Consider the following 13,747-nt stretch of genomic DNA (forward strand, 5'->3'; position numbering starts at 1 on the left):
ACCTCAAAACTTACACATTATTATTACTATCACTGTTTTTTTTATTGAGAATGTTTATGAAGATTTTCATGCCAGTTTTCTTCTATTCGCCCCTTGTTTCTATGGTCAGCTTCCTTTTTTTTGTAGCACTTTTTTACTAGTTCCTTCACTGAGGGTCTTTTCCAGATTAATGCTTATTGTAATAGATAACATTTAAATTTTCATTTATACATTTGTGTAGTTATTTATACATTATAATTACATATATGTTATCCAAATGTATAATGGATATATATATACACAAGTACATTACAACTGTGTACATTATACATATGTATATTTACTTGAACAACTTTTATCACATATCAGTGCAAGTTTTTATTCTCAAAAAACTGTTTATTACACCAATAATTGTATATGAAGTATCATGATGAAGTGGTTTCTTTCTCTAACTTATAAAAAGATATATTTGGGTTGTGGTGGCCCAGTAAATGTGAACTTCAAACTCTCTCTCTTTATGTTAAAAAAGCATTTATTTCATCATCATTTTTCTCTAGTTTTATATCTGTGGTCTCTCTCTTCACAGGGAAACATTTCTTTACTTGGTTTATAATTATGATTTGTGAGCTCATATTCAGTGGAACATGTTTCCCCTCTGAGAACTTCATGCTTGCTGAGGTGATAAAGTGTTTCATCATAGTCATATTTCATTTGTTATCACAGGACTGGCAAAGATTTCCACACAATAGGATCAACTTTTATGTCACATATATGGCTTAGTATTTCTTAAGCTTCATACTGATGTTCATGTGCTCACGGTAGCTTTGGGTTTTGATTTCTAGCATTCTCAGATTTTTTTTAAGCCAAGTTTTCTTGATACTTCACTGCACTGACAGATTCTTAAAGTTATTTTCAAATATGCTTGATGGTAGTTAACAACAGCATTTTCAGGCTTTTTGATTTATGCATGAATCTCCATCCCCTACTCACCAGCACCTGTACTCACAGACATTTTAAAACCACACATTTATTTAATCAGTTATATATCTTATCTGATACTCAGGCAGTGGCAGCATCAATTCATGATTTTATCTCTCCAGATTTGAATTTTTTTAAACTTTAATTTTGCACCTGGGAATTATCTTTTCTTCTTCAACCTCAGCCGTACATTCAAAAGAATGTATATTACCTATAATTTGTGATTTCTATGTGTTTTTAGTGAAAGGGGATTCAGTCTACCATGAAGCTGGAATGCATAAACAACATTTTAATATCCATACAATATTCTATCTTATTTGATCGGAGACTTATTACAACTTTTATTGTACTCCTTTCTCTTTCTAGATCAGTTTTTTCTTAGTTTTCATAAAAACTGCACTGTTAAGGGTGTTGTAAATTACTTAAACATTTAAGAAAATCTGGAAGCCTTTTTTAAAAATCTTTTTTTAAAAATAGAAATTAACTGCGCGGACACCAAACTTATAACTTCCGTAAGAGTACTTTTACATTCCTAGATAACCTTCTTGTCTTTTAATGAAACAGGCAGATTATTAGTCAACTAGTGAGACAACATATTATTGAAAAATATGTTCAAAGCCCAATTTGAATTTAGTCATGTAAATGGGTTTCATATTATCTGGGTACCATTCTTATATCATTCCAGAATTTTTTTTTATTAGCAGATAAAATGAATTTTGGTTCTTCACAATTACATTTTTATTGGATTGCATTGGATCACATTATATGTTAGTCTTTGTTTCAGACAATTTCACCTGTGCAGTTCCTTTAACACACCCTTTACTGAGGAAATCCTAAATACAGTGTTGATGCAGAGATGTGCTACATGGTTGGCACACTTAAAAACCCTAGGCCACCACCTCTATGAGAGACATTAACTTTCATGAGCATCGCTTGCCCTTTTACCCTGTTTAGTCCTTTGTTCAGGAACTCCCTCCAATTCCCATTGCCTTTTCCTGGCTAACCCCTGCCCATTCAGTGGTATCACCAGGTTGTTGCCCTCTCTCAAAGCCTTTCCTGCTTAGATTTTTCTCTACCTTATTTCCCTTTTATATTCTTCCATGATATCTTATGTACATCTTTATGTGTTAATGAACAGATTTTAAAATGAGCATTTTAAAATTATGCTTTTTTTTTTTTTTTTTTTCTGAGATGGAATCTTGCTCTGTCATCCAGGCTGAAGTGCAGTGGCACAATCTCGGCTCACTGCAACCTCTGCATCCCAGGTTCAAGCAATTCTCCTGCCTCAGCCTCCCGAGTAGCTGGAACTACAGGAATGCACCACCACACCTCTTAGTAGAGATGGAGTTTCACCATGTTGGCCAGGGTGGTCTCAAACTCCTGACCTCAGGTGATCCATCCGCCTCGGCCTTCCAAAGTGCAGGATTACAGGCATAAGCCAGCATATCCAGCCAGAATCACACTCTTAAAGTCATACTCAGCATCTTTGCACCTTCACTGCTTGTCCTGTATTATGATTTTTCTTCCGTTACGCTTCAAATAATAGTAAGACTCACAGAGTACAGTCATAGGACCAGTAATTAACTGGAGCTTCGCCAGGAGTTTGTACCAAGAGTGGCTGGATTTTGAACTCAGGTAGCTTAGCTAGTGCTTAAAAACAGCATTTCTGGAGCCCAGAGACTTACTTTTGTTAGAATGCATCCATCTGATCACATAAAAACTCTGATTTCTGACAGAACAGAGCCCTCAGAAATAATGCCACATATCTACAACTATCTGATCTTTGACAAATCTGACAAAAACAAGAAATGGGGAAAGGATTCCCTATTTAATAAATGGTGCTGGGAAAACTGGCTAGCCATATGTAGAAAGCTGAAACTGGATCCCTTCCTTACACCTTATACAAAAATTAATTCAAGATGGATTAAAGACTTAAATGTTAGACCTAAAACCATTAAAATCCTACAAGAAAACCTAGGCAATACCATTCAGGACATAGGTGTGGGCAAGGACTTCCTGTCTAAAACACCAAAAGCAATGGCAACAAAAGCCAAAATTGACAAATGGGATCTAATTAAGCTAAAGAGCTTCTGCACAGCAAAAGAAACTACCATCAGAGTGAACAGACAACTTGCAGAATGGGAGAAAATTTTTGCAACCTACTCATCTGACAAAGGGCTAATATCTAGAATCTACAATGAACTCAAACAAATTTACAAGAAAAAAACAAACAACTCCATCAAAAAGTGGGTGAAGGACATGAACAGACACTTCTCAAAAGAAGACATTTATGTAGCCAAAAAACATATGAAAAAATGCTCATCATAACTGGCCATCAGAGAAATGCAAATCAAAACCACAGTGAGATACCATCTCACACCAGTTAGAATGGCCATCATTAAAAAGTCAGGAAACAACAGGTGCTGGAGAGGATGTGGATAAATAGGAACACTTTTACACTGTTGGTGGGACTGTAAACTAGTTCAACCATTGTGGAAGTCAGTGTGGCGATTCCTCAGGGATCTAGAACTAGAAATACCATTTGACCCAGCCATCCCATTACTGGGTATATACCCAAAGGACTATGAATCATGCTGCTATAAAGACACATGCACACGTATGTTTATTGCGGCACTATTCACAATAGCAAAAAGTTGGAACCAACCCAAATGTCCAACAACGATAGACTGGATTAAGAAAATGTGGCACATATACACCATGGAATACTATGCAGCCATAAAAAATGATGAGTTCATGTCCTTTGTAGGGACATGGATGAAGCTGGAAACCATCATTCTCAGTAAACTATTGCAAGGACAAAAAACCAAACACCACATGTTCTCACTCATAGGTGGGAACTGAACAATGAGAACTCATGGACACAGGAAGGGGGACATCACACCCCGGGGACTGTTGTGGGGTTGCGGGAGGGGGGAGGGACAGCATTAGGAGATATACCTAATGCTAAATGACGAGTTAATGGGTGCAGCAAAACAACATGGCACATGGATACATATGTAACAAACATGCACATTGTGCACATGTACCCTAAAACCTAAAGTATAAAAAAAAAAAAAAAAAAAACTCTGATTTCTTCAATAGTTCCATTATTGGAAAAGGGATCCCAGAGGGTTTTAGGAGTCTGTGATCATCTTATGAGGTGTGTCACATAACATCTGGCATGTGTTTTGTTTTCTGATGAGATTCAATTGACTTCTTGTACATGACTCATTTTTAGTTGAGAAATGAGAAGGCTGTTTTTGCTTTTTATTTCCAGAATTTTTTGTATTAAAAAAGTAATTTGAGCTGGGCACAGTGGCTCATGTTTGTAATCCTAGCACTTTGGGAGGCTGAGGTGGATGGATCACTTGAGGTCAGGAGCTGGAAACCAGCCTGGCCAACATGGTGAAACCCCATCTCTACTTAAAATACAAACAAATTAGCCGGGTATGGTGGCAGGTGCCTGTAATCCCAGCTACTTGGGAGGCCGAGGCAGAAGACTCGCTGGAACCGGGAGGCAGAGGTTGCAGTGAGCCAAGATCATGCCATTGCACTCAGCCTGGGCGACATAGCGGGTCTCTGTTTCAAAAAAAAAAAACAAAAAAAAAAAGCTTTGAAAAGGGCCTCTATTACATCTATCTTTAAATAACATCGTGTTAATTCCTTTCCCCTTTAACCTCATCTCTTGTTATAATAACAAACATGTGGGTTATTGAACTGAAAAGCTAGGCTTTTAAACAGAATAATGCAAGTCACTTAAATTAATCGTGGTTACAGTCATTCTCTATAACTTACAAATCAAAGAAAAATTCCTTGGCGTTCCAACTCTAAGAACAATGAAATTTAAATTTATCAGAGTCTCAGTTGAAGATTCTGACTTTACAGTTGAGTAAAATAAGAATAGGAATAGATGGTCACTTTAAGGGTTCTTTTGGGTCATTTGTGGTTTTACAGACCTCATCCTAGTCTACAAGAAGTTCTACTAATTACCATTCAAATTTCATAGACATGATTATCATGTTTATAAGACTTTAATTTTCTTATGATGAAACTGTATCTTTTTGTTCATATGAATATATGATGGTACGATATTTTTGATACGTAGTTGTTATCATACCTCTATGTAAGTATGCACTCATCATTTTTGAATATTTTATATACCTTTACATTTGATTGCATAAACATGTCATAATATAAACTATTGTCTTTATCATCGTATTTTTTTTTTACATGACCACATGATAGTCATTGATTTCCTATAACTGGTGTTCATGGGTTTCTATAATCCAGAATTCCAAGAGAGGCCCCTGTATCATAGGGCTGGAACAAGAAAGAAACAAAAGTTGTATACTTATCACATTCCTCCCGTTCCCCACTGGTGCTTCTAAACCCAAATCTCTCTGATCTTGAAGTTTTTGAGCCTTAGCATCTTAAAGCTGTGATTGATCTTGATTCTCACCCACATTTCTTATGGACGTTGGCCACCTACCACTGTCCCAAGTTCTTTCTGACCGTGTGCAATTTCATGTTTATATTATTAGTCCACCCAACACTATTTAATAATGATTTGACCTCAGTCTAGATGACCGCTACCTGCACCCTTCTTTACTCTTGTGACAATACCTAGTCATGTCTGAGAACTTTCTCTCTGAAATCTTAAATCCCTAAATCTCACTCCCTGATAAAGTTCCTTTTTTTGTAAAACGTCTGCTCTTTTTCATCAGTGATGATTCCATTCTCTTTACTACTGTATTCTTTTCTCCAAATTATCAGGCTCCCTCTAACCTTACTTTTTTACTCATTCCCCATAGATCCCTATAAGTGTTATGCCTTCTTTCACTTTCAACTTCACTGACAGCTTTTATACCTTTGGTCTTTCTCCACACATGATCTACAAAACTTCAACCTAAATTGAATCTAAATGTTCTCGTCTTTGTTTCAGCCACTAGGATGAATATCACTCAACTGAGTACTATGTTAGTGCTCTCCAAACTCATGCAGTCCGTCCTCAGCTGAAGCAACAAGTTTTCTGACTCATTACATTAAGCACTCTTGTAGTACTTATTCAGCTCTTCCATATTTCCCTAAGTGGCTGTTCCAATCTTTGGATCCTTTTCCAAATATTACTAATAAACTTCCATTCACCTTTGACCTATATATCAAATCATGTTGCCTCCTTCTTCACTCAGACATGAAATGACATCAGAAATTTATTTCCTTAAGTTAGTAAGGTATTCTATGAATACCTTCAGCAAACATCATATGCAACTGTGAAACTAAACATTCCTATTAAACTCAGAAGGAAAAACAAGTGCCCATATATTTCAATAGTATGTTGGAAATCCTAGCCAATGCAAATTAGAAGAAATAAGAATTAGAAACAAGTGGCAGTACTATTTTTATGTGGGGAAATTATAATATTAGAATAGATACTGGAGAAGACATGTAAAACTCATTAAAGTGACTGAAGTTTATATGTCCTAGTCCATGTGACAGATACATGACATATGATAACCCATGTTAGCTGAGTTTTAAATCTGAATAGGGTGGTGGGACTCTTTTAGCTGTGGTGAAAAAAGTGGCAAAATATATGGGAATCTTAAGAAAAAATTTGTACTAATCAATGGTAGCAGCATGCTAATTATAGTGAGCTTAATTTAGTATTTTGGGGGGACATTTAATCTCAAATTATTATTTTATTTTCAAATGCTGTAACTTTTAATACTCTATTTAGAGGAGATATTTTCTTTTATCCTCCTTCCTTCTTTTCTTTCTTCCTGCCTTCTTCCATTTGATTATAATGCAAAATTAATTATCTCAAAATCTTCGTTTTCTACTCTTTGTTGTATTAATGTGATTTAGCTCTCTTAAAATTCAGGTTATCTTTTATGTTTAAATCAAATTTTAAAAAGTTTTTATTTTATCCATTGTTTAATAGAACTATAATAAAAAATATGATTTTCTCCTTCTCCCCTCCTCTTCTCCCTTCCCCAATTCCTCTCTGTGTATCCTTACCTTCATCTTTCTGTCCTACTTTGTCTTGATTTAACCTTGAAGTAATTTCAGTTACCTTAATAAACCAAATGAAGTAACTGGGCTTATCATTTGTCTATTCATGCATCCGTCCACCTAACCACCCATTCATTAAGAAGTCATTTCATCTATTTGTAGATGATACATTTCTATAAAATCTATTTTGATTTGTAAAGATATAAAAACACTACATCCATATGTGTATTTCATCTTTTTGCTGTTTCTTCAAAAAGTTATATTTCTAAAAATAATATGTTCATTCTACCTTTTGCTTAAAGATTACATCTCTACTTTCCTGATTGGCCTATGGATACCAGGCCTTGACATTCTGCATGAAGGTTTAAATGAGTTGTTGAGAACTTCAGATATACTTTCAGCTAATCTCCATTTTCAACCCTCCTGCATTGCTTCTCCCTAGACCATGTGTTCCTCAGTCTTGAGACTTTTCTGGAGTTCCACCCAATTCAGAAATTCTCTTCTCTTCAAAAATCTTCCTCTTGTCATTTAGGCTGTAGCTTTCACTAAATCTGTTCATATTCTTCCCTGAATCTTCTAACTTTCCCAAACGTGGGCAAGGTGATTCTTTTAAAATTTTATTAAAATAATTTATTTAAATTATTTCTTACCATTATGTTTTGTTTCTGGAGACAGAAAAAAGTCACAAGCAGTCAGTTGACCATCTTTAATTAGGGTAAGCTCTGCATTAAATTTTTTTCAGAAACTAAATATCCAGCAGATGGATTCAAAGGTAAAATTAAATCCCCATTCCATCATGTTTATTAATTATGTGATCTTTGGTAAATCAGAACTTCCTACACCTAAATATCTTAACCTATAAGAGGAGTTTAAAATTTATTTTATAAGGATATGGGAAATAGAGAACATATAATGTATCAAAAATAATTGATATAATAACTTTTGTTATTTGAAAATAACATTATAACTTACACTTGGTAACAATTCATTTTCTGAAATGATTATTCAAGTATATATCTTCATTAGTAAAATAGAACATATAAATATTTGACCAAAGAATATTAAGGAGTTTAAATATTGCCATTTTTACTGATAATTTAAACCGAAAGATCAAATATCTTGCTAAAATTTTATCTTAATATTTCAGTATCATATACTATGCAACACACCATTTAGCCAAGAAATTTTCAGATAAAATCTTTCTAGCATTTCAAATATGATAGATAGGTCTATGCCATATTAGTTAACATACTATTTCATAAATAGAATTTCACAATTGTATTAATTCAAACTATAAATGTAAGTTCAAGACTGCCTTATATGTAGTTTATTTTGCATTAATATTTTTTTGAAACTATGTTCTTCACAATAATTGAATATATTTAAAATAATCATTGCTGTTTTATTACATTTTCCAAGTTGTAACTATTCATTTGTCTTACATGATGATGAAATTGGTATTTATAACCTATATTCTTATATTATGCCTTTTGGGAATTTGATAATTGGTAAAATAATTTTATCTAAAATATGAAAATGAAAATGATATGAACAGTTTTTTGCCTGGCTTATACATATACACTTGCCCCTAAAATTTCATTTATTAGGGCTAGATTTCACAGATTAATACTGACATTTTAGTCATGACATCTGCCATTTTCATTCCTGCTGCTAATAGCTAGTATAAATATTTGCATATTCATTCAGACATATAATAATTAATGTTTGTGTTTTTTAGGTATAGCTTACTTGAGTGGAATGTGTAGTGAAAAGAGAAAATGTATCATTGCTGAAGACAATGGCTTGAATCTTGCTTTTACAATTGCTCATGAAATGGGTCACAAGTAAGTAAAAATCATGGCTATGTTAAATATGTTAGCATATAACTTTGTAATTCGAGTTACTGAATTACCTGGATATCTTTTGATTTTTTCTTTGGGCTTCAAGGTTTGGAAAAACTAGGGAGACAAGAAGGGGTGAAGACTGACTACATTTAAAGAATGTCTTTTGAGTGTTGCAACTATTTCTGCTTCTTTGAATAAAATCTTATTACATTATTAAAATCCCTATCAAGACAGTCATTACATAGTGCACGATTGATTTCACTACAGATTTTTAAATGATACAAATATTTCCATAATCATGAGACTACAAAGCTATAAACTTTTCAAACATTCACTTAGCACAAATGAAAGTAATTCCAGCCTATGGTAGTACTTGTATTTGTTATTACCAGGCATGAGTGAAGGAATTAACCCACATGATTTAGATGTAATGTACTTGAAAGACAATGAAATTAGACATATAATTAACACGTATTGAATATTAACTATGTCTCAGGAACAGTTATAAACATTTTCAATAGATTAGTTCATTTAATACAAAACCCAAAGAGGTATTGTTCTAATTTTCATTTCACTGAAATTAATAATAGCAATAATTAGTAATAGCAACACGTATATAGTACTTACTATTAATATTTGCCAGACACGTTTTTAAGTGCTTTGTATATACTCACAACAATTTTATGATGTGTTATTAGTGTACCCATTTTACTGGAAAAATACTGAAATACGGAGAATTTACCCTCCTGAAATTATTAAAATGGTAATTGTTGGAATGAGGGGTTTGAACTCAAGCCATTCAACTCAGGTCAAACTGTTCCATAACATTAACAAACTATTCCATTAAGTTATCTGTTATCTTCCAGCCTAGATTCCTCATCAATGAATCGGGATAATACCTTTGTTATGGGATTAGTTTAGGATTCAAATTACATAAAGCTATAATCATATTGTTAGGAAGTTTATTAAAGTAGAAATGGCGGCCTGGCACAGTGGCTCATACCTGTAATCTCAGCACTTTGGGAGGCCAAGGTGGGCGGATCACAAGATCAAGAGATCGAGACCATCCTGGCCAACATGAAAACCCGTCTCTACTAAAAATACAAAAATTAGTTAGGTGTGGTGGTATGCACCTATAGTCCCAGCTACTGGGGAAGCTGAGGCAGGAGAATCGCTTGAACCCAGGAGGTAGAGGTTGCAGTGAGCCGAGATTACACCACTGCACTCCAGCCTGGCAACAGAGCAAGACACTATCTCAAAAAAAAAAAAAAAAAAAAAAATGGCACAGATTGGGGAATCAGACTTAATTTTGAATGCAGGCTTCCCTAATTGCTGGCAGTACCAGCAGTACAAATGAAAGTATTTTAATTGGACTCAGATTTAGTGAGGCCCTACTAGGGAGGTGATCTTTATGGAGGGAGGGCTCTTTAGTTAAAGACATATTTAGTTTGGCCTTCAGTGTTTAAAAAATTCAATTAGTTGCCAACATTAAAAAAGTATAGATTTGACATAAAAGTAAGATTTGCAGACCTGGTAACACTCAACCCACAGTCCCATATGGCAACCATTCCTAGGAGCTGGGTAGCACCTGTACCCTTTAAATTAGACCTATATTTCCCAGTTCATCAGAGGCCGCAACACCCTAGTATATGGTACACCCAGCTCACTTCATTTTCATTATATTCCTGGAGTCTGTAGGCAGTTGAGTAAAGTTTAATTGGCAGTGGAAATTGATTGGTAAAAGAAAGCTTAGAAGAAACAATTTACATTGGACATGACAGTAGTTGATTTAAAAAGTTATTCAAGTAAACACAAGTGATCAAATTGTAATTGCACAGCTCAGTGAATTACCAAAATTAAATATAGCAATGTATCCATAACCCAGCCCAAGAAACAGAACAATATCAATACCAATTGATTTTTAATTTTTTAATTGACCAAAATTTACTCCATACAAATGTTTTGAAATGTGTATACATTGTGGAATTGTAACATTGAGCAAATTAACATAAGCATTATCTCACATACTTAGCAGTTATGTTGAGAACTTAAAATCTACCCTACTAGTAATTTTCAAGTAATTGATTTTTGATGTCACCATTTTTAAATGTATAGAGATGCAGAGTTGTCCCTCAGTATTTGCCAGGGGATTGGTTGCTGGACCTCTGCATATCCCCAAATCCATGCATATCCAAGTCCAGCAGTTGGTCTTGTGGAACCCACTTATTTGAGAAGTTTGTCCTCTGTATATGCAAATTTAGCAACCTGCCAACACTGCAATTTTGATCCTTGTTTAGTTTTAAAAAATTGCCTATAAGTGGACCTACATAGTTCAAACCCATGTTGTTCAAGGGTCAAGTGTCCTTTCAGATTCTCCCATACAGGCTTTCAGTCTTCAGTCAACTGACCAAGAATATGAGGAATTAATTTATTACTTAAAAATATATATATATACTTTAACATCATCATCCTTTAGGAAAAGTATGCAGTGCAATAACCTTGTTTAATATTTCATTCTAGGAATGATAGGCTATAGATTCTTAATTCCAAAACAATTTTTATAATTGAAAGGTATTTTCAGTTTAGTCATAAAACCTATGAAAAATCATAGGCATCATTTGAAGGAAAAATGCTGAGAATAATGTCTAGAAGCAAGAAAAAATTATTAATAATTTTACAAAGATACATGTGATCATAAATATAATTCTCATAAAATACAGATTTATGAATAATTATGATTTTTGCTCTTGAGCTATGCAGTAACACCTTGATATACAGTGTATATTTTTATAAACAGATTTTAAATAATTTTGTCAAGTACCCTGAATAGTTTACTTTCAAAAAGTATATTTTAAGCAGATATGTTTAAAACCAGATATGCAAAATTGATTTCTTCAATTTTCATTGTATTCTAAAATGTAGGAGAAACACTAAAGGAATCAAATACAGTACGAGTTAATTTATTAACATCTAAACTGTTGACCATGGAGCTACAACTATTTAAACCAAAAACTAAATGAGTGGCCGGGCGCGGTGGCTCACGCTTGTAATCCCAGCACTTTGGGAGGCCGAGGCGGGCGGATCACGAGGTCAGGAGATCGAGACCACGGTGAAACCCCGTCTCTACTAAAAATACAAAAAATTAGCCGGGCGTGGTGGCGGGCGCCTGTAGTCCCAGCTACTCGGAGAGGCTGAGGCAGGAGAATGGCGTGAACCCGGGAGGCGGAGCTTGCAGTGAGCCGAGATTGCGCCACTGCACTCCAGCCTGGGTGACAGAGCGAGACTCTGTCTCAAAAAAAAAAAAAAAAAAAAAAAAAAAAAAAAAAAAAAAAAAAAACTAAATGAGTTAATTTAGGGAAAGGCCACTTCAGTTTTATGTAGTAGAAATGTTGGTTTATGACCAACATGACATTATTCTGACTGCTGTTGTCTCTCACTGTCAGATTGGAATCTGACAGGAGCTCAGACTGGAATAGCTCGAATGGTACGAAAGTATTATTTTATTTGACTTTTACAGAGCTGTACCCAAAACCAATAGAGATGTGCCAAAGGTATGTGTAATACTTGATGGACTAGGACCAGAATGTGATATATGTTAAACTACTCCTTTACTAAAAATTCTCCATGGCAGTAAGCAATATTTGTCTCAAAAGTAGCGGCTGGTGTTTTCCTGATGCTAGACAGTGAGAGACAACAGCAGTCAGAATAATGTCATGTTTATAAAAAACAAACAAGCAGACATGTATCTATATGAATTACATCACCATCATTATCATCCACTATAAGATATAAGGCACAATGTAAGAAGAAATAAAGAAAGAAGAATACAAGAAAAAATGTCCACATGCTTATAGTCTCTCCAGTAGGGAAAGTCTTCATGGATGTTAAATAATGGTATCTACAGATTCTATGTGCATGCACACATACACACACACACACACACACATACATGCAGAGCCCTTTTATTTAGAGATATGATTAAGAGTTAGCTACATAAGTGAAACTCTTTAATCCTGTATTTTTCTTTTTCTTTTCGGATTTCCTTCTTTCTTTTTTTTGTGTTAAATTTTATAAGTGAAGACTATCTTCTAGAAACTAATAACGAACCATGATACCATGTAATTCTGCAACTTACAATCTTAGAATGACAGAATGATTCCATGTAAACTTTTCAAGAATACCTTTATAATCACATATAAAATGTTTATAAACAGATTTTAAATGAATGTATTTATGTTTGTTGACTTGAATTTGATTTCTAGAAATTCTCAGAACAAGTTCATATATAGCTGGAAAAATCAATACAGTCCACTAAGTATTTAAAAAAATGACTCTTGGGGATGAAAATTTGAGTAAATAAAGAGAACCAACAATTTTTCTCTTACTAGTGCAAAAGAATCTAAAACAATGTCAGCAAAAATGTGTTGACTTTTTCCTTTGGCAAATTATCAACTTAAAAATGTATTATATAAAAAAGTGTAAATTAAGATCTATAGTAAGAAAGAGGAAATAAATTATTTAAGCCAACATTTTAAAATTGCCTTTCAGAACAATTTTGCTTCCTAAACAATAAGTAGTAGGAGTTATTATTATTACTATTATTGAGACGGGGTCTCCCTCTGTAGCCCAGGCTGGAGTGCAGTGGCTCCGATCTCTGCTCACTGCAACCTCCACCTTCCCAGTTCAAGTGATTCTCCTGCCCCAGCCTCCTGAGTAGCTGGGATTACAGGTGCGTGCCACCATACCTGGCTAATTTTTTTGTGTTTTTAGTAGAGACGGGGTTTCAGTATGTTGGTCAGGCTGGTCTCAAACTCCTGAGCTCGTGATCCACCGGCCTCCATCTCCCAAAGTGCTGGGATTACAGGCGTGAGCCACCACGCCTGGCCAGGAGTTACTACTTTTCTGGTAACTAAAATTTTTGACAGGAAATATTTTCA

General features: G+C 34.5%; 1 protein-coding gene across 1 annotated transcript in view; it reads left to right on the forward strand.

Annotated features, from left to right (window-relative positions):
- The window catches only part of ADAMTS19 (ADAM metallopeptidase with thrombospondin type 1 motif 19), a 278,081-nt gene that overhangs the window by 125,379 nt on the left and 138,955 nt on the right, over positions 1–13,747 (forward strand). Inside the window, exon 8 of the mRNA XM_055299284.1 lies at positions 8,705–8,810. Within this exon, the coding sequence (XP_055155259.1) occupies positions 8,705–8,810 (106 nt within the window). The remainder of the gene's footprint in view (positions 1–8,704; positions 8,811–13,747) is intronic.

Source organism: Symphalangus syndactylus, chromosome 11, assembly GCF_028878055.3.
Source record: "Symphalangus syndactylus isolate Jambi chromosome 11, NHGRI_mSymSyn1-v2.1_pri, whole genome shotgun sequence".
Taxonomy (NCBI): Eukaryota; Metazoa; Chordata; class Mammalia; order Primates; family Hylobatidae; genus Symphalangus; species Symphalangus syndactylus.